This window comes from Entelurus aequoreus, linkage group LG14 (assembly GCF_033978785.1).
Source record: "Entelurus aequoreus isolate RoL-2023_Sb linkage group LG14, RoL_Eaeq_v1.1, whole genome shotgun sequence".
In the NCBI taxonomy this organism is placed as follows: domain Eukaryota; kingdom Metazoa; phylum Chordata; class Actinopteri; order Syngnathiformes; family Syngnathidae; genus Entelurus; species Entelurus aequoreus.
This window is the reverse complement of record NC_084744.1, coordinates 29,039,560-29,060,291: the sequence shown is the minus strand read 5'-3', so window position 1 is coordinate 29,060,291 and position 20,732 is coordinate 29,039,560. Positions and strand designations below refer to the sequence as shown.

Here is a 20,732-nt window from a genome sequence, read left to right as displayed (position 1 = left end):
TTACATTTAACTAAAATGTTCTTTTCTTTGTGCTCGACAAAAGAAAAGTAGTGAGAATATATCCATGTTAAGAAACTCGGTTTCTAGCTCCACCATGATGTCTTGTTAGTAAACACAGAACATTATTTTTACTTCAAGAACTCTTGCAGGAACCTTTGTGGGTCTTTTTTATTACCTTTTAAGATGACACGGTCCAACAGAATAATCATTTTAAAGGTGAGCGGGATGAAATATGGTTGTTGTATCGGAATCGTTCTCAAAATTTGCGTTGTCATTTCTTTGCCAAGTTATTTTTAGCACAAGCTATTGAGTGAGTATATATGTTTTGGAGTTCCCCTGGACCCTTTTGTCCCCCACTGAGTCCATTTTATAATGGCCATTTTTCAATATACTTTAAACCTGTTATTCACACATATGGTTTTCTACACCAAAATTTATCTATTTATTCAACTTCCTCTCCAGATTTTGGCACGCTCTACCTTCCACATTTTTAACTCGATTCCAACCGTTCCAACTTCAAACTGTTCAGCCTATCTGGGAATCGCAGGCTTTCCCTTGACAATATCCCAAAATTTCCCGGAATTCCAGGTTTTCCGGTACATTTTTTCCAATTAAAAATGAATTGGCCATTTTTCAACCGATTAAAACCATTCTACCTTCAACATATTCCACTCATCCTGGACATTCAAACTATTATTTTTCCAAGTAAAAAAAAATTCCAGGAATTCCCAGACTTCCCGTTTTTTCAAACCCTTTTTTTATGGCAACTACTCCTTCCACATTTTTCAACCCACTTCAACCAGTCCACTGTCCAAACATTCTTCTTAATCAGGACAAAAAACGAAGTTATTTTTCAAACTGGAAAAATTCCAGATTTTTCCAAAATTCCAGGAATTCCATTTCTCAATTAAAAATGTTACTACTTCAACATTTCTCGACCGATTTGAAAAATTCCAACAGCAACCATTTTGACTCATTCAGAACATTCAATTATTTTACCATTTTCAAAAAAATTCCCGATTTTCCCTAAATTCCCATTGAAATCAATGGTAAATTTTTCAAAGTTCCACAACTCCCACATTTTTCGTCTGATTCCAAATGTTCCAAATTAAAATTATTCAGCCTGTTTGGGAATTGTGTGCTCCCTTTCAACAATTCTAAAAAAAAAATCCAGGATTTCAGTTTACTGTCAGCATTGGAGCATTCACAGACAATTCCTTCAGGAATTGACTCATCTAGTTTTATACTTTTTTTTTTCTTCCATGGAAGCCAAAATAAGCCAATCATTTCCTTGAGAAATACGTGCAAATCCAATTATTTCATATTGGATGCATAGTATCTGCCAACAAGTTCCATGTAATAACATCTACGTTGGTGGGTTGGTAGTGACATAAGAGTTTTGTGGATGTGGATACCAAAAATATAAACATTGTATAGTTTGTGTTGTTGCCATGAAAGAAAAGTGGCGTTTCTTTGACGAAAAGGGCATGAAAAAAACAGAATTATTTTTTAATTTTTTATCAACAAACATCTGAAGTTTGAAGGGGACGGCGTGGCGAAGTTGGTAGAGTGGCCGTGCCAGCAATCGGAGGGTTGCTGGTTACTGGGGTTCAATCCCCACCTTCTACCATCCTAGTCACGTCCGTTGTGTCCTTGGGCAAGAGACTTCACCCTTTGCTCCTGATGGGTGCTGGTAGCGCCTTGCATGGTGTGAATCAGTGTGTGAATGTGTGTGTGAATGGGTGAATGTGGAAATACTGTCAAAGCTCTTTGAGTACCTTGAAGGTAGAAAAGCGCTATAAAAGTATAACCCATTTATCATTTATTTAAGTTGGTCTAATAGTGATTTAAACGTTTACAAGTACAAACAAATATTACTACATATGACTTACTTTTAAGACTTGTATGGCTAAACCCTCCCAGGTACCAAGGACCTTTAACATTAATCAGATTTGGGAAATCCCCAAGGGTTAAAATAACTACTGTAATTGTTTGTGCTACATTCTATTGTATAGTTTTTTTATACAATATTTCTTATGCAAGATTTTCTTTTCTAAAAAACTGTTAAAAGTGTGCTGTGGAGGATCAAGCACAAGTTAAAATTATTTCCTTTCAGTGGGTGACACTCAAGGTACGAGCTGCGTCATAGAACCCGTATCCCGAGGTGCTAGTGTAAATAGTAGTAGCATAATAACAAGAGGTGTGTGAGCTAAAAATGATGTCACACTTAAAGGCCTACTGAAATGAAATTTTCTTATTTAAACGGGGATAGCAGATCCATTCTATGTGACATACTTGATCATTTCGCGATATTGCCATATTTTTGCTGAAAGGATTTAGTAGAGAACATCGACGATAAAGTTCGCAACTTTTGGTCGCTGATAAAAAAAAACCTTGCCTGTACCGGAAGTAACGGGACGTCACAGGTTGAAAGGCTCCTCACATTTCCCCATTGTTTACACCAGCAGCGAGAGCGATTCGGACCGAGAAAGCGACGATTACCCCATTAATTTAAGCCAGGATGAAAGATTCGTGGATGAGGAAAGTGAGAGTGAAGGACTACAGTGCAGTGCAGGACGTATCTTTTTTCGCTCTGACCGTAACTTAGGTACAAGCTGGCTCATTGGATTCCACACTTTCTCCTTTTTCTATTGTGGATCACGGATTTGTATTTTAAACCACCTCGGATACTATATCCTCCTGAAAATGAGAGTCGAGAACGTGAAATGGACATTCACAGTGACTTTTATCTTCACGACAATACATCGGTGAAGCACTTTAGCTACGGAGCTAACGTGATAGCATCGTGCTTGAATGCAGATAGAAACAAAATAAATAAACCGCTGACTGGAAGGATAGACAGAAGATCAACAATACTACCAAACACTGGACCTGTGACTACACGGTTAATGCTGTACCGCCTGGCGAAGCCTAGCAATTCTGTTGCTAACGACGCCATTGAAGCTAACTTAGCTACGGGACCTCGACAGAGCTATGCTAAAAACATTAGCTCTCCACCTACGCCAGCCCTCATCTGCTCATCAACACCCGTGCTCACCTGCGTTCCAGCGATCGACGGCGCGACGAAGGACTTCACCCGATCATCGATGCGGTCGGCGGCTAGCGTCGGATAGCGCGTCTGCTATCCAACTCAAAGTCCTCCTGGTTGTGTTGCTGTAGCCAGCCGCTAATACACAGATCCCACCTACAACTTTCTTCTTTGCAGTCTCCATTGTTCATTAAACAAATTGCAACAGATTCACCAACACAGATGTCCAGAATACTGTGGAATTATGTGGTGAAAACAGACGACTTAAGCTGGCCACCGTGCTATTCCAAAATGTCTGCTTCAACTCGTGACGTCACGCGCAAACGTCATCATACCGAGACGTTTCCAGCCGGATATTTCCCGGGAAATTTAAAATGTCACTTTATAAGTTAACCCGGCCGTATTGGCATGTGTTGCAATGTTAAGATATCATCATTGATATATAAACTATCAGACTGCGTGGTCGGTAGTAGTGGCTTTCAGTAGGCCTTAAATATGTGAAGTTAGAGAGTTAACGTTTCATCAGTTTATTTAATAAAATCTTGCACGCTTGTCTTTTCAACTGGTACTCATAGGAGAATCTTTCACGACACGCTGCCGCCGAACACTTTCTCCCCAGTGTGCATTCTCATGTGTTTTTTCAAACTTTGATTCCACACAAAACTCGCGCCACACACCGAACATAAGAAAGGTTTCTCTCCCGTGTGTATCCGCGTGTGTACTTTCAAGCATTCGTTTCGTATGAAGCCTTTACCGCATGTTGAGCAGATGAAAGGTTTCTCCCCGGTGTGTATTCTCATATGTCCTTTCAAACATTCATTTCGCACAAAACATTTACCGCACACCGAACAGTCAAACGGTTTCTCCCCGGTGTGTATTCTTGTGTGTGTTATCAAGTGTTGGTTCCGGAAGAATCTTTTACTACAAACTGAGCACATGAAAGGTTTCTCTCCAGTGTGCGTTCTCATGTGTATTTTCAGATCACACTGGTAATTAAAGGTTTTGTCACAGTGGGAACATTTCAAGTGGGTGTTGTCAGTGTACCACGGCTTATCTTCTTTAGAGTCTTCATCATCAGTGTCAGGAGAGTGTGACGTTGTGTCCTCACTATCTGATAGTGGAGCTAAGAGCTTGTCTGCTTGTGATCCTCCACAGTGGTCTCCATCAGCTTCTGTTGTCATGTGTTGTGTTGAGCTGCTGCTTGGAGGCTCCGCCTCTCTCTTCTCCTCACTTTCACCTTTGACCTCATCATCTTCACTCTTCACGATGACCCGAATCACATCCAGTCCTTCAAGATGCGCTCCCTCCTGACTGATGCTATGTTCCTCCTCTTCCTCTTTAATGTGGGGTGGCTGCGGCTCCTCTTCCTGTTTAATGCCCCCATTTGACTCCTCATCCGCTCTCCTATGAGGGGGCTGTGACTCCTCCTCTTCTTCTTTGATGTGCGAGGGCTGTGGCTTGTCCTGCTCCATCCTGGAAGTCCACTCCCGAGTCTTCACAGAACACAAGAAGAGAAACACACGTTTCAAAGAAGCCCAGCTTTGCTCAGTGACATGAGACCAGGCCAGATCTGGGCAAATTAAGGCCCGGGGGCCGCATGCGGCCCGTTAAGCTTTTCAATCTGGCCCGCCGGACATTCCCAAAGCATTTTTTTAGATCTTTAAGATCGACACTATAGTTGCCATTATGATGTGCAGTGATGTTTTCAAATGACCGTAAGTCTTAAACTATACCAAGTATTTCAATAGTTGTAATCTGCGCTTTTGCATGATATACTAGTTACTATGGTAATCTAACTACACTGTAAAAAAAAATTCTGTAAAAAAAACGGTCATCTACTGGCAGCTATGGCTGCCAAACGAAAACCATTAAATTAAAGTAAAACATTGTAAACCAAATAATGATCAAAAACCTATTTACAGAAATTTTCATGAAACGTTTTGCAGAAAAATATCGTAATTTTACAGATTTTTACTAAATTATTAAAATCAACCACCTTTAATAAAGTGACGATTCAAACAGTTCTGCAGAAAAATACCTTTATTCTACAGTTTTTCCAAATTATTACGATCAAACACCTTTGATGAAATGACAATGCTGGCAGTTCCACAGAAAAATACCATTATTTTACAGATTTTTTCTGAATTGTTAAGATCAACCACCTTTAATAAAGTGACGATGCAAACAGTTCTGCAGAAAAATATCTTTATTCTACAGCATGGGTGTCAAATTTGGCCCGCCGTGTAATTTCACTTGGCCCTTGAGGCGATATCAAATTAACACTAAAGCTGGCCCGCCGATTATATATTGCGGCGGTGCCACGGTAACACTGCATTCACCGCTAATTCTAATACTTGCCAACCCTCCCGTGAGTCTTCCATACTTCAGCTCTCCTCCCGAAAATCGTCAGGTCTGCTTTTCATCCAGTCCAACGAGTGCTGGCCCAGTCACATAATATGAGCAGCTTCTGTACGCACACACAAGTAACTGCAACGCATACTTCATCAACAGCGATACAGGTTACACTGAGGGTGACCAAATAAAAAAACTTTAACACTGTTAGAAATATGCGCCACACTGTGAATCCACACCAAACATAAATGACAAACACATTTCGGGAGAACATCCGCATGGTAACACAATATAAACACAACAGAACAAATACCCAGAATCCTTTGCAGCACTAACTCTTCCGGGACTCTACAAGGTGTGTGTTCGGGGTTTTTAAATGTGTTTGTCATTCTTGTTTGGTGTGGATTCACAGTGTGGCGTATATTTCTAACAGTGTTAAAGTTTTTTATACTTCCACCGTCAGTGTAACCTGTATGGCTGTTCATGAAGTATGCGTTGCATTCGCTCGTGTGTGCGTACAGAAGCCGCACATGTCTTGTGACTGTGTCTGAACGATGTTAGAATGGATGAAAAGCGGACGTGACGACAGCTCGTAATTTGGTTAATTTGGTCAACCTTGGCCCGCGCCTTTGTTCAGTTTTAAATTTTGGCCCACTCTGTATTTGAGTTTGACACCCCTGTGTTAGATTGTTAGTATGGACATAGACTTTTATATAACAAGCTACATATTTAATGAAAGATAATTACTGTAATTTTACATGAATTTGAAAGTAACTTAAGAAAACAGAAAATGCTATGTATAATTAATTTGGTATTTTTCTGTAAAAAAATAGAAATATACATAGTTTGTCATTACTGGCATATTACTTAAAATAACAGGCGGATTGTTTATTTACAGATAATGTCTTCAATTCTACAGTTTTATAAACTATTTAAAAAAAATTGAAAAATTACAGTAGAAATTTTGAGAAAATTAACCATAAAAATAGGATTTTTTTTACAGTATAGTTACTATGGTAATCTAAGTCACAGCAGCTCAGACAAGCCACCAAGCAGTGTGGGTGGAGAGCGTTTCCACAGAGTGTCAACCTGAAATGTGGGTGTCAGGGACAAACGCGGAAGGAGATTTTTACAACAAAGTTCTAAAGCTTAGTGATGTATCAGATATTTTAGATAGTAGGTGGGTTTTTTTTACCCTTCACGTTCATATTTCGCTGTGTTTGTTGCATTTTTCCCCCGCTTGATTGTAAAATGTGTGGATGGAGAGGGGGTGTGATGTTCATATATCGTCATTATTCAGTGTTTTATCGTTCATAGTTAATATTGTAAATCCCACATTCTTTATTTTCATGTACATTCATGGTGTCTCCTTCAGTAAAAAAAATAAAAATTCCACTACATTTTTTTAAGGCGGTCTGTCATAACGTTTTTAGCATTCAGACATCATTGTGAGGTTTTGTATTAGTGTTCCTAAAAATAGATACACCGGCCCCCAAACAATTTTTTCTCTAAATTTGCCCCCCCTGCAGTTTGTAGGATGGATGAAGGACATAAGTCCCCCAAACTTTCCCGTCCGTCTAACACACAGGTGTCAAACATTATTTTATGTGGCCCGCGAAAAACCTGGGAATAATATGCGTTAATAAAATGCTAAATATTTTCTTACTAAATATATTTGTTCTTTCCCATTTGACATTAAACATCATGTACTGCATGCAATTGCATATCTTTTTAAAATTCAATATTATCAAAATAAAAATATTATATTATCATGTATTCCAAAAATATTTTAGTTAAAATCAAGATAAATACTGGACTTAAATATCTGCTTGACTTATGATTCCAAAACAAATTATCAATCAAATTGTAGACTGTAAAATTGACAATAAAAATTCCACCGACAGATTTTTTTTTACCGTAAAATCAACTTTGATACTGTTTTTTTCCATATACAGTAAGACACTAAAACATTAAAAAACTAACAAAAAGACATTAAAAACAAGATTTTACAGTAAAAACCAACAAACTGGCAGCTCTGTTGCTTGAATTTTACCGCTAAAATCTGTGGTATTGTTTCTCCATTCCATTCCATTTATTTGTTTTTTGTATATGCTGTAAAAACCCACTGCTTTTACTGTAATATTCTGGTGATTGAGCTGCCAGTTTTTAAAGTAAAATGTATTTTTTTTTTTGCAGCTTATCTAAAAAATATATTGGTAATGTATTATACATACATACTGTACATGTATATTCATCTATTACTCATTGTTAAAGGCGGCCCTCTGAGGGCAACCATAACTGCGATGTGGCCCTCAATAAAAACAAGTTTGACACCCATGGTCTAAAACAGGGGTCCCCAACCTTTTTGTACTTGCGGACCGGTCAATGCTTGAAAATGTGTCCCACGGACCGGGGAGGGGGGGAGGGGGATAGTAAAAAAAATAAAAAAATTAAAATTGTTTTTTGTCTTAAAGAAATACAATCATGTGTGCTTACGGACTGTATCCCTGCAGACTGTATTGATCTATATCAGGGGTCACCAACGCGGTGCCCGCGGGCACCAGGTAGCCCGTAAGGACCAGATGAGTAGCCCGCCGGCCTGTTCTAAAAATAGCTCAAATAGCAGCACTTACCAGTGAGCAGCTGCCTCTATTTTTTACATTTTATTTATTTACTAGAAAGCTGTTCTCGCTTTGCCCGACATTTTTAATTCTAAGAGAGACAAAACTCAAATAGAATTTGAAAATCCAAGAAAATATTTGAAAGACTTGGTCTTCACTTGTTTAAATAAATGCATTATTTTTTTTACTTTGCTTCTTATAACTTTCAGAAAGACAATATTAGAGAAAAAATACAACCTTAAAAATTATTTTAGGATTTTTAAACACATATACCTTTTTACCTTTTGAATTCCTTCCTCTTCTTTCCTGACAATTTAAATCAATGTTCAAGTAAAAACAATTTTTTATTGTAAAGAATAATAAATAAATTTTAATTTAATTATTCATTTTAGCTTCTGTTTTTTCGACGAAGAATATTTGTGAAATATTTCTTCAAACTTATTATGATTAAAATTCAAAAAAAATATTCTGGCAAATCTAGAAAATCTGTAGAATCAAATTTAAATCTTATTTCAAGGTCTAAAATTTTTGTTCTGGAAAATATAGAAGAAATAATGATTTGTCTTTGTTAGAAATATAGCTTGGTCCAATTTGTTATATATTCTAACAAAGTGTAGATTGGATTTTAACCTATTTAAAACATGTCATCAAAATTCTAAAATTAATCTTAATCAGGAAAAATTACTAATGATGTTCCATAAATTGTTTTTTTAAGTTTTTCTCTTCTTTTTTTCGGTTGAATTTTGAATTTTAAAGAGTCGAAATTGAAGATATGTTTCAAAATTTAATTGTCATTTTTTTCGTGTTTTCTTCTCTTTTAAACCGTTCAATTAAGTGTAAATATCATTAATTATTAATAATAACATAGCGTTAAAGGTAAATTGAGCAAATTGGCTATTTCTGGCAATTTATTTAAGTGTGTATCAAACTGGTAGCCCTTCGCATTAATCAGTACCCAAGAAGTAGCTCTTGGTTTCAAAAAGGTTGGTGACCCCTGATCTATATTGATATATAATGTATATATTGTGTTTTTTATGTTGATTTAATTAAAAAATAAAATAAAATAAACATTTTTTTTTTCATTATTTTTTTAAATTTCTTGTGCAGCCGCGGCCCGGTGGTTGGGGACCACTGGTCTAAAAGGACGAAATCAGCTGCATGGGAATACTTCGGCTACCGTATGCAGGAGGGAGGTTTCCCAACCTGCGAAATGTGCAAAAGAGAGCGACACATGGTACGTGACAGTACGTCTACAGCAGGGGTGTCCAAAGTGCGGCCCGGGGGCCATTTGCGGCCCGCGGCTAATTGTCTACCGACCCGCCACACATTCTGGAAATACTATTGTAAAAATAAAAAAGAACATTAAAAAAGTGGAATGAGGTGAAATCTAACGAGAAAAAGTTGCAATGTTGACACAAAAGCTGCCATGCAGGCTGTTTTTTTTTCTTTTGTCTTTCTTTATTTATCTTTTTTTGCCATTGCTCAAAAAATAATAATAATGACAAAAAATCCATGTTATAATGAATTATTTTCAGGGCTCCAATTACTTCAAATATTTCACTTTAAAATGTTTTATGTGGTAAATATTGCATATATTGTGTAGTAGCCATATACAAACATCAAAGTTTTCTTTGACGAAAGCGCATAAAACAAACAAAATAATAGTTCCAGCATAAAATCGACAGATATATCTGAAGTTGATCTCGTAACTTAAGTGTTGAAAGTAAAAGAAAAACCTAATAAAAATGTATCACTTTAACGACTGGGGCACTTTTTGGATCCCAAATATATTTAGTGATTTTTTATTTATCTTTTCACTGTGACTACTCAAAAATATGAAATAATTTAAATCAATGGTGTCCTGCATTATTGATATTTTAGGGCTCTAATTACTAAATACTGCATATTTCAGTTTTACTATAAAAAAACTAAGTTGTTTTTGACAGAAAAGCCATAACAATTTTTTAAAAATTTGTATTACTTTATATCAACTTGAAGTTGATAGAGATTTACTGTAAGCGTTAAATAATTTAAAAAAAATAATAATCTGACTTATTTTTTAACATTTTAATGACTGAGACCCTTTATGGTCCCTGGGATCCCTAAAGGTAAAATAAATAAAAAATCCATATAATTTGTTATGGTTTGAAAATGAAAAATATCAAAATGGCCCCCACATGCTTTAATTTTTCCATGTGCGGCCCTCAGTGGAAAAAGTTTGGACACCCCTGGTCGACAGGTGCATCCCCCATCGCTATTGACTAAATTCAAGGTAAAGTTACATTTATCTCGACATGAACTCCATTCTTTCACTCTCAAAATAATCTTACTTATCTCATCATACCGCCGAGTCTGTGGACGCGTTGCGTGCTTGTTGGGAAACGACAGACTGGGAGGCAATTGGAGCGGCCACGAACAATCTGGACGAGTATACGGACACTGTGACCTCATACATACAGTTCAATGAGGCGCGCATCATTCCAACGCGCACCAGGGTTTGTTATAACAACGACAAGCCCTGGTTCACACCCAAGCTCCGACAGCTGCGCAAGAAGAAGGAGGCTGCGTGGAGAAGCGGGGACCGAAGTACATACAGAGAAGCGAATTACCACTTCACCAGGGAAGTGGAGAAAGCTAAATCTGTGTACTCTAACCGTCTACAGGAACAGTTCCGCTCCAATGATTCTGCGGCAGTTTGGAGAGGTCTAAGGGCCCTTACGAACTATAAGCCCAAAACCCCCAGGCCCTGAATGACCGGACTCTCGCTCAGGGCCTCAACACACATTACTGTCGTCATGAACGGCCTTCAGCTCATCAAAGCCATGCTCCCCCCACCGTCACCCTCCCCACCAATGCCAGCACTTCATTAAAGGAGTTAAAGGACTCAAAGGACTCCAATGACATCACAGGACTCCAAAAACACAATAAGACTGTAAAGACCCTCTCCATTAAAGAAGAGGATGTACGCCGGCAGTTCTTGAAGCTGAATACGCGGAAGGCCCCCGGGCCGGATGGTGTCTCCCCCTCCACTCTCAGACACTATGCGGACCAGCTGGCTCCTGTCTTCACTGACATTTTTAACACCTCTCTGGAGCTATGCCGCGTGCCGTCCTGCTTTAAGACCTCTACCATTGTCCCTGTCCCCAAGAAAGCACGGATCACAGGACTAAATGACTACAGGCCGGTCGCGCTGACGTCTGTGGTCATGAAGTCCTTTGAGCGCTTGGTCCTGCCCCACCTCAAGGACATCACCGCCCCCCTCCTGGACCCACTGCAGTTCGCCTACAGAGCCAACAGGTCTGTGGATGATGCAGTGAACCTGGCCCTCCACTTCATCCTGGAGCATCTGGACTCCCCAGGAACCTACGCTAGGATCCTGTTTGTGGACTTCAGCTCTGCCTTCAACACCATCCTCCCTGGACTGCTACGAGACAAGCTCTACCAGCTCAGCGTGCCCGACTCCCTCTGCAGTTGGATTAATGACTTCCTGACAGACCGAAGACAGCACGTAAGGCTGGGGAAGATTGTCTCGGACAGTCGAACCACAAACACTGGTACTCCTCAGGGCTGTGTACTCTCCCCCTGGCTCTTCTCCCTGTATACAAACTGCTGCACCTCCAGTCACCAATCCGTAAAACTGCTCAAGTTTGCGGATGACACCACCCTCATCGGGCTCATCTCGAATGGCGATGAGTCCGCCTACAGGAGAGAGGTGGACCGGCTGACGTCCTGGTGCAGCCTCAACAACCTGGAGCTGAACGCCCAGAAAACAGTGGAGATGATCATGGACTTCAGGAAAGTCACAGCCCCACCATCCCCCCTCACCCTGATTGACTCTCCCACCCCCGTCCCCATTGTGGACTCCTTCCGTTTCTTGGGCACCACCATCACCCAGGACCTCAAGTGGGAGCTGACCATCAGCTCCCTCATCAAGAAGGCCCAGCAGAGGATGTACTTCCTGCGGCAGCTGAGGAAACTTAAGGTGCTGACCGAGATGCTAGTGCAGTTTTACTCAGCCATCATAGAGTCCATCCTGACCTCCTCCATCACAGTGTGGTTCCCCGGCGCCACAGTCCAGGATAAGAATAGACTGCAACGCATCGTACGTGCTGCGGAGAAGGTGATTGGCTGCAAGCTCCCATCCCTCCAGGACTTGTTCTCCTCCAGGACCAGGAGGCGTGTGGGTCGGATCACAGCTGACTCTTCTCACCCTGGACACACACTATTCTCCCCTCTCCCCTCAGGCAGGAGACTACGCTCCATCCAGACCCACACCTCCCGCCACCTGAACAGTTTTTTCCCCTCGGCCATCAGGCAAATGAACAAGAACTCCTAACAGCAGCTCCTTGAATTCCTTGAATCCCTTCTAAGTCTATCTGATAGCTCAGTCACAGCTCTTTTTATACCAAATATGTGTTATATGTGTTTTATGTCGCACGTTTGCACCAAGAAAAATTCCTAGTTTGTGAACCCGTTCTCAAACAATGGCAATAAAACTATTCTGATTCTGATTCTGATATGAAATGTAACTTACTTCACCAATTATTATTTTTTTATTGTGATTACTTATGGAGTATATTGTGAATAAATTGAGAACAGGAAGTGAACAAAAGTTTTAGCAACTGTTATGTAAAAGAAAAGGGGTAGGATTAAATAAGCTCTGCTTCTTCCTACTCCTTTTCGAACATGTTGAAAAGAGAAACTGGAAATTGTGATGTATCATGTTGTATGCATGCATGTTCGAAATAAACTCAAACTCAAACTAACTACACTCTGCACAAACACCAACTTTTTACTGAGGAAAATATAGCATGCCAACATGGCTAACAAAGCATAGCAAAGAAGAGAAGCACGTGTGTAATGTTATGTTTTATTTGAAAAATAGCTCCATACAGGCCAGCAATTGAATTAAAGCTCATCAAATACAAACTTCAACAATTCCAAAAGTTGTGAGCACGTCTAGAAAACATGTTGACATTCAGTTTTAATCTCCTTTTATTAATTATTATTAAATCTTACTAAGCAGTGTCCTTTCATCAATTACTTATTTTGCATTTTTTTAAATAAATAAATATTTATGAGGTTGTGACTTAAGTTGCATGTTTAGCAACAATCGACCACATTTAGAACTACGGGTGGGCGGTAGGGGTGTAACGGTACGTGTATTAGTATTGAACCGTTTCGGTACGGGGGTTTCGGTTCGGTTCGGAGGTGTACCGAACGAGTTTCCATACGGACATATTAAGAATATATATTATATATATATTGGTAGCCATCCACAAGCTTCTGGTTGAATTTTTGACCACTCCTCTAGACAAAATTGGTGCAGTTCAGCTAAATTTGTTGGAAACAAAAATTGAGCTGTTTGGCCACAATGATATATAAACCAACAATTACATCCAAATATAATGAAAACAAACAAAAAACACACAAAAAAACACAACTAGTGCAAAAACTTCATGAAATACAAACCGAACACAAAAAAAAAGTAATATACACCTCACGGGATGATACAAAACAAATACAAAACCAGGCAAAAAATAAGTCAAATAATAAATATAAAGCAAAATGTAAACACTTATGGCTGTCCATATGATCTTATTGTTCTGTCTTTATATATTTTTTTCAATTGGAATATATTTTTACAGTCTTTTATGTCATTGTAAAAATAATTCCATAGTTGAACCCCCACCACTGATATGCACATTTCTTTTAAAGTTGTCCTTGAATACTGATGTTGGAAATGACCTTTTCTTCTACGCTCTTCATTCTCACAAGTGATGACAAACATTTGTTGTAAATTTGCTGGTAATGTTTTATTTTTAGCCTTAAACATGACACATCATGTCTGTAACTTTACTAGCTCCTGTAATTTCAATAAACCCAAATTAATAAATAATATGTTAGTGTGTTCTAAGCAAACTTCTTTATGAATAATCCTTGTAGCTCTTTTCTGTAGTTCATACAATGCCTTTATGTTACTCTTATATGTGTTCCCCCACACTTTATGTTACTCTTATATGTGTTCCCCCACACTTTATGTTACTCTTATATGTGTTCCCCCACCCTTTATGTTACTCTTATGTGTGTTCCCCCACACTTTGTTACTCTTATATGTGTTCCCCCACACTTTGTTACTCTTATATGTGTTCCCCTACACTTTATGTTACTCTTATGTGTTCCCCCACACTTTATGTTACTCTTATATGTGTTCCCCACACTTTGTTACTCTTATATGTATTCCCCTACACTTTATGTTACTCTTATATGTGTTCCCCCACACTTTATGTTACTCTTATATGTGTTCCCCCACACTTTGTTACTCTTATATGTGTTCCCCCACACTTTATGTTACTCTTATATGTGTTGCCCCACACATTGTTACTCTTATATGTGTTCCCCCACACTTTATGTTACTCTTTTATGTGTTCCCCCACACTTTATGTTACTCTTATATGTGTTCCCCCACACTTTGTTACTCTTATATGTGTTCCCCTACACTTTGTTACTCTTATATGTGTTCCCCCACACTTTATGCTACTCTTATGTGTTCCCCCACACTTTGTTACTCTTATATGTGTTCCCCTACACTTTATGTTACTCTTATATGTGTTCCCCCACACTTTATGCTACTCTTATGTGTTCCCCTACACTTTATGTTACTCTTATATGTGTTCCCCCACACTTTATGTTACTCTTATATGTGTTCCCCACACTTTGTTACTCTTATATGTGTTCCCCTACACTTTATGTTACTCTTATATGTGTTCCCCCACACTTTATGTTACTCTTATATGTGTTCCCCCACACTTTATGTTACTCTTATATGTGTTCCCCCACACTTTATGTTACTCTTATATGTGTTCCCCCACACTTTGTTACTCTTATGTGTTCCCCCACACATTGTTACTCTTATATGTGTTCCCCCACACTTTATGTTACTCTTATATGTGTTCCCCCACACTTTATGTTACTCTTATATGTGTTCCCCCACACTTTGTTACTCTTATATGTGTTCCCCCACCCTTTATGTTACTCTTATGTGTGTTCCCCCACACTTTGTTACTCTTATATGTGTTCCCCCACACTTTGTTACTCTTATATGTGTTCCCCTACACTTTATGTTACTCTTATGTGTTCCCCCACACTTTATGTTACTCTTATATGTGTTCCCCACACTTTGTTACTCTTATATGTGTTCCCCTACACTTTATGTTACTCTTATATGTGTTCCCCCACACTTTATGTTACTCTTATATGTGTTCCCCACACTTTGTTACTCTTATATGTGTTCCCCACACTTTGTTACTCTTATATGTGTTCCCCTACACTTTATGTTACTCTTATGTGTTCCCCCACACTTTATGTTACTCTTATATGTGTTCCCCAGACTTTGTTACTCTTATATGTGTTCCCCTACACTTTATGTTACTCTTATATGTGTTCCCCCACACTTTATGTTACTCTTATATGTGTTCCCCCACACTTTGTTACTCTTATATGTGTTCCCCCACACTTTATGTTACTCTTATATGTGTTGCCCCACACATTGTTACTCTTATATGTGTTCCCCCACACTTTATGTTACTCTTTTATGTGTTCCCCCACACTTTATGTTACACTTATATGTGTTCCCCCACACTTTGTTACTCTTATATGTGTTCCCCTACACTTTGTTACTCTTATATGTGTTCCCCCACACTTTATGCTACTCTTATGTGTTCCCCCACACTTTGTTACTCTTATATGTGTTCCCCTACACTTTATGTTACTCTTATATGTGTTCCCCCACACTTTATGCTACTCTTATGTGTTCCCCTACACTTTATGTTACTCTTATATGTGTTCCCCCACACTTTATGTTACTCTTATATGTGTTCCCCACACTGTGTTACTCTTATATGTGTTCCCCTACACTTTATGTTACTCTTATATGTGTTCCCCCACACTTTATGTTACTCTTATATGTGTTCCCCCACACTTTATGTTACTCTTATGTGTTGCCCCACACATTGTTACTCTTATATGTGTTCCCCCACACTTTATGTTACTCTTATATGTGTTCCCCCACACTTTGTTACTCTTATGTGTTCCCCCACACATTGTTACTCTTATATGTGTTCCCCCACACTTTATGTTACTCTTATATGTGTTCCCCCACACTTTATGTTACTCTTATATGTGTTGCCCCACACATTGTTACTCTTATATGTGTTCCCCCACACTTTATGTTACTCTTATATGTGTTCCCCCACACTTTATGTTACTCTTATGTGTTTCCCCACACATTGTTACTCTTATACGTGTTCCCCCACACTTTACGTTACTCTTATATGTGTTCCCCCACACTTTATGTTACTCTTATATGTGTTCCCCCACACTTTACGTTACTCTTATATGTGTTCCCCCACACTTTATGTTACTCTTATATGTGTTCCCCCACACTTTATGCTACTCTTATGTGTTCCCCCACACTTTGTTACTCTTATATGTGTTCCCCCACACTTTATGTTACTCTTATATGTGTCCCCCCACACTTTATGTTACTCTTATATGTGTTCCCCCACACTTTATGTTACTCTTATGTGTTGCCCCACACATTGTTACTCTTATATGTGTTCCCCCACACTTTACGTTACTCTTATGTGTTCCCCCACACTTTATGTTACTCTTATATGTGTTCCCCCACACTTTACGTTACTCTTATGTGTTCCCCCACACTTTATGTTACTCTTATATGTGTTCCCCCACACTTTATGCTACTCTTATATGTGTTCCCCCACACTTTGTTACTCTTATATGTGTTCCCCCACACTTTATGTTACTCTTATATGTGTCCCCCCACACTTTGTTACTCTTATATGTGTTCCCCCACACTTTCTTACTCTTATATGTGTACCCCCACACTTTATGTTACTCTTATATGTGTTCCCCCACACTTTATGTTACTCTTATATGTGTCCCCCCACACTTTATGTTACTCTTATATGTGTTCCCCCACACTTTATGTTACTCTTATGTGTTGCCCCACACATTGTTACTCTTATATGTGTTCCCCCACACTTTACGTTACTCTTATATGTGTTCCCCCACACTTTATGTTACTCTTATATGTGTTCCCCCCACACTTTACGTTACTCTTATATGTGTTCCCCCACACTTTGTTACTCTTATATGTGTTCCCCCACACTTTCTTACTCTTATATGTGTACCCCCACACTTTATGTTACTCTTATATGTGTTCCCCCACACTTTATGTTACTCTCATATGTGTTCCCCCACACTTTATGTTACTCTTATATGTGTTCCCCCACACTTTATGTTACTCTCATATGTGTTGCCCCACACATTGTTACTCTTATATGTGTTCCCCCACACTTTATGTTACTCTTATATGTGTTCCCCCACACTTTATGTTACTCTTATGTGTTGCCCCACACATTGTTACTCTTATGTGTTCCCCCACACTTTACGTTACTCTTATATGTGTTCCCCCACACTTTATGTTACTCTTATATGTGTTCCCCCACACTTTACGTTACTCTTATATGTGTTCCCCCACACTTTGTTACTCTTATATGTGTTCCCCCACACTTTATGCTACTCTTATATGTGTTCCCCCACACTTTATGTTACTCTTATGTGTTGCCCCACACATTGTTACTCTTATATGTGTTCCCCCACACTTTACGTTACTCTTATATGTGTTCCCCCACACTTTACGTTACTCTTATATGTGTTCCCCCACACTTTATGTTACTCCTATATGTGTTCCCCCACACTTTATGCTACTCTTATATGTGTTCCCCCACACTTTGTTACTCTTATATGTGTTCCCCCACACTTTATGTTACTCTTATATGTGTCCCCCCACACTTTGTTACTCTTATATGTGTTCCCCCACACTTTATGTTACTCTTTTATGTGTTCCCCCACACTTTATGTTACTCTTATATGTGTTCCCCCACACTTTGTTACTCTTATATGTGTTCCCCCACACTTTCTTACTCTTATATGTGTACCCCCACACTTTATGTTACTCTTATATGTGATCCCCCACACTTCGTGTTACTCTTATATGTGTTCCCCCACACTTTGTTACTCTTATATGTGTTCCCCCACACTTTATGTTACTCTTATATGTGTTCCCCCACACTTCCACACAGTAGCTGATATATGGCAATATAAGTGCACAATACAATGCTCCTTCGCTTAGTAAACATATTTTATAGTATTGTTTATGTCAATTACCAAATATAAAGCTAGTAAAGATGTGAGAGTAAGAAGTAAACAAACCTGTGCTGTGTAACACAACTTGATGTCCCTTGAAAACAGCGTCCAGCAGTTGTAGTTCCGCCTCGTATTCTTGCTGTCGGTTTTTCTAACACTACAAATATTTCTTCAACAGCTGCAGTTAGTCGCTAATTCACCAGCACGTTCGTCATTCGCACAAACTTTCACAAAACCACAATACTTTACACTCACACTCGATCTCCTCCGCGTCTCTTTGTTAGCCGCTAACAAGCTAAGCTAACTAGCAAGCTAAATTAGCCTCAAAAGCTTCATAGAGACGCGTCGAATTCACCCCGCCATAACATTGTTGGGTTAAACACACGATAGACGAATAAGTACAAAGGTCGACATGAGGAATTAACAGACTTAAATGGCGCACTCGGCTCCGTGCATCAGTGTCTTTGTTGTCCTTTTTCTGCTTCCGGTTTAAAGACAGGTTGCAGTCATGGCTTCAAATGTGCACAGCGCCACCTACTGCACTGTAGTATATAGCATAAACTACTGCACTGTAGTATATAGCTGTGGTTCTCAACCTTTTTTCAGTGATGTACCCCCTGTGAATTTTTTTTAAATTCAAGTACCCCCTAATCAGAGCAAAGCGTTTTTGGTTGAAAAAAAGAGATAAAGAAGTAAAATACAGCACTATGTCGTCAGTTTCTGATTTATTAAATTGTATAACAAAAAAGATATAAAAATAACTAAAAACTTGTTGAAAAATAAACAAGTGATTTAATTATAAATAAAGATTTCTACACATAGAAGTAATCATCAACTTAAAGTGCTCTCTTTGGGGATTGTAATAGAGATCCATCTAGATTCATGAACTTAATTCTAAACATTTCTTCACAAAAAAAGAAATCTTTAACATCAATATTTATGGAACATGTCCACAAAAAATCTAGCTGTCAACACTGAATATTGCATTGTTGCATTTCTTTTCACAGTTCTTTTTGACAGACATTTTAGTGAGAAACCTGAGCTTGTGCTTCACTGAGTTTATAAACTTACATTCATATTTTGTTGAAGTATTATTCAATAAATATATTTATAAAGGATTGTTGCTATTTTTAGAATATTTAAAAAAAATCTCACGTACCCCTTGGCATACCTTCAAGTACCCCCAGGGGTACGCGTACCCCCATTTGAGAACCACTGGTATATAGCATGGACCGCTAAACAACATCCATCAATTTCTGCCCAATATTTAGTTAAAGTTAAAGGCCTACTGACATTATTTTTATTTATTTAAACGGGGATAGCAGATCCATTCTATGTGTCATACTTGATCATTTTGCGATATTGCCATATTTTTGCTGAAAGGATTTAGTAGAGAACATCGACGATAAAGTTCGCAACTTTTGGTCGCTGATAAAAAAGCCTTGCCTGTACCGGAAGTAGCGTGACGTCACAGGTTGTGGAGCTCCTCACATCTGCACATCGTTTACAATCATGGCCACAAGCAGCGAGAGCGATTCGGACCGAGAAAGCGATGATTTCCCCATTAATTTGAGCGAGGATGAAAGATTTGTGGATGAGGAAAGTGCAAGTGAAGGACTAGTGGAGAGTGGAAGCGATTCAGATAGGGAAGATGCTGTGAGAGGCGGGTGGGACCTGATATTCAGCTGGGAATGACTACAACAGTAAATAAACACAAGACATATATATACTCTATTAGCCACAACACAACCAGGCTTATATTTAATATGCCACAAATTAATCCCGCATAACAATCACCTCCCCCCTCCCGTCCATATAACCCACCAATACAACTCAAACACCCGCACAACACACTTAATCCCACAGCCCAAAGTACCGTTCACCTCCGTAAAGTTCATACAGCACATATATTTCCCCAAAGTTACGTACGTGACATGCACATAGCGGCACGCACGTACGGGCAAGCGATCAAATGTTTGGAAGCCGCAGCTGCGTACTCACGGTAGCGCGTATCCAACTCAAAGTCCTCCTGGTAAGAGTCTCTGTTGTCCCAGTTCTCCACAGGCCAATGGTAAAGCTTGACTGTCATCGTTCAGGAATGTAAACAATGAAACACCGGCTACGACGTAGCCGCTACGTGTTTGTGTTGCTGCAGCCGGCCGCTAATACACCGCTTCCCACCTACAGCTTTCTTCTTTGCTGTCTTCATTGTTCATTGAACAAATTGCAAAAGATTCACCAACACAGATGTCCAGAATACTGTGGAATTTTGCGATGAAAACAGACGACTTAATAGCTGGCCACAATGCTGTCCCAAAATGTCCGCTACAATCCGTGACGTCACGCGCAAACGTCATCATACCGAGACGTTTTCAGCAGGATACTTCGCGGGAAATTAAAAATTGCACTTTACTAATCAAACCCGGCCGTATTGGCATGTGTTGCAATGTTAAGATTTCATCATTGATATATAAACGTAG

The 20,732-nt window shown here is 39.1% G+C and overlaps 1 protein-coding gene across 1 annotated transcript; it reads right to left on the bottom strand.

Moving 5' to 3' along the window:
• Positions 1-3,560: 3,560 nt before the first annotated feature.
• Positions 3,561-18,752, bottom strand: LOC133664701 (oocyte zinc finger protein XlCOF20-like). Its single transcript, XM_062069538.1, has 2 exons — positions 18,319-18,752; positions 3,561-4,542 (listed from the first exon to the last, which is right to left on the bottom strand). Exon 2 carries the CDS (start codon positions 4,519-4,521, stop codon positions 3,634-3,636), a length of 888 nt encoding a protein of 295 aa, XP_061925522.1. The 5' UTR covers positions 4,522-4,542; positions 18,319-18,752; the 3' UTR covers positions 3,561-3,633.
• Between the last annotated feature and the right edge of the window lie 1,980 nt (positions 18,753-20,732).

Excerpts from the sequence above, each read along its gene's own strand:
- LOC133664701 (XM_062069538.1), bottom strand. The coding sequence starts at position 4,521 with ATGGAGCAGGACAAGCCACAGCCCTCGCACATCAAAGAAGAAGAGGAG.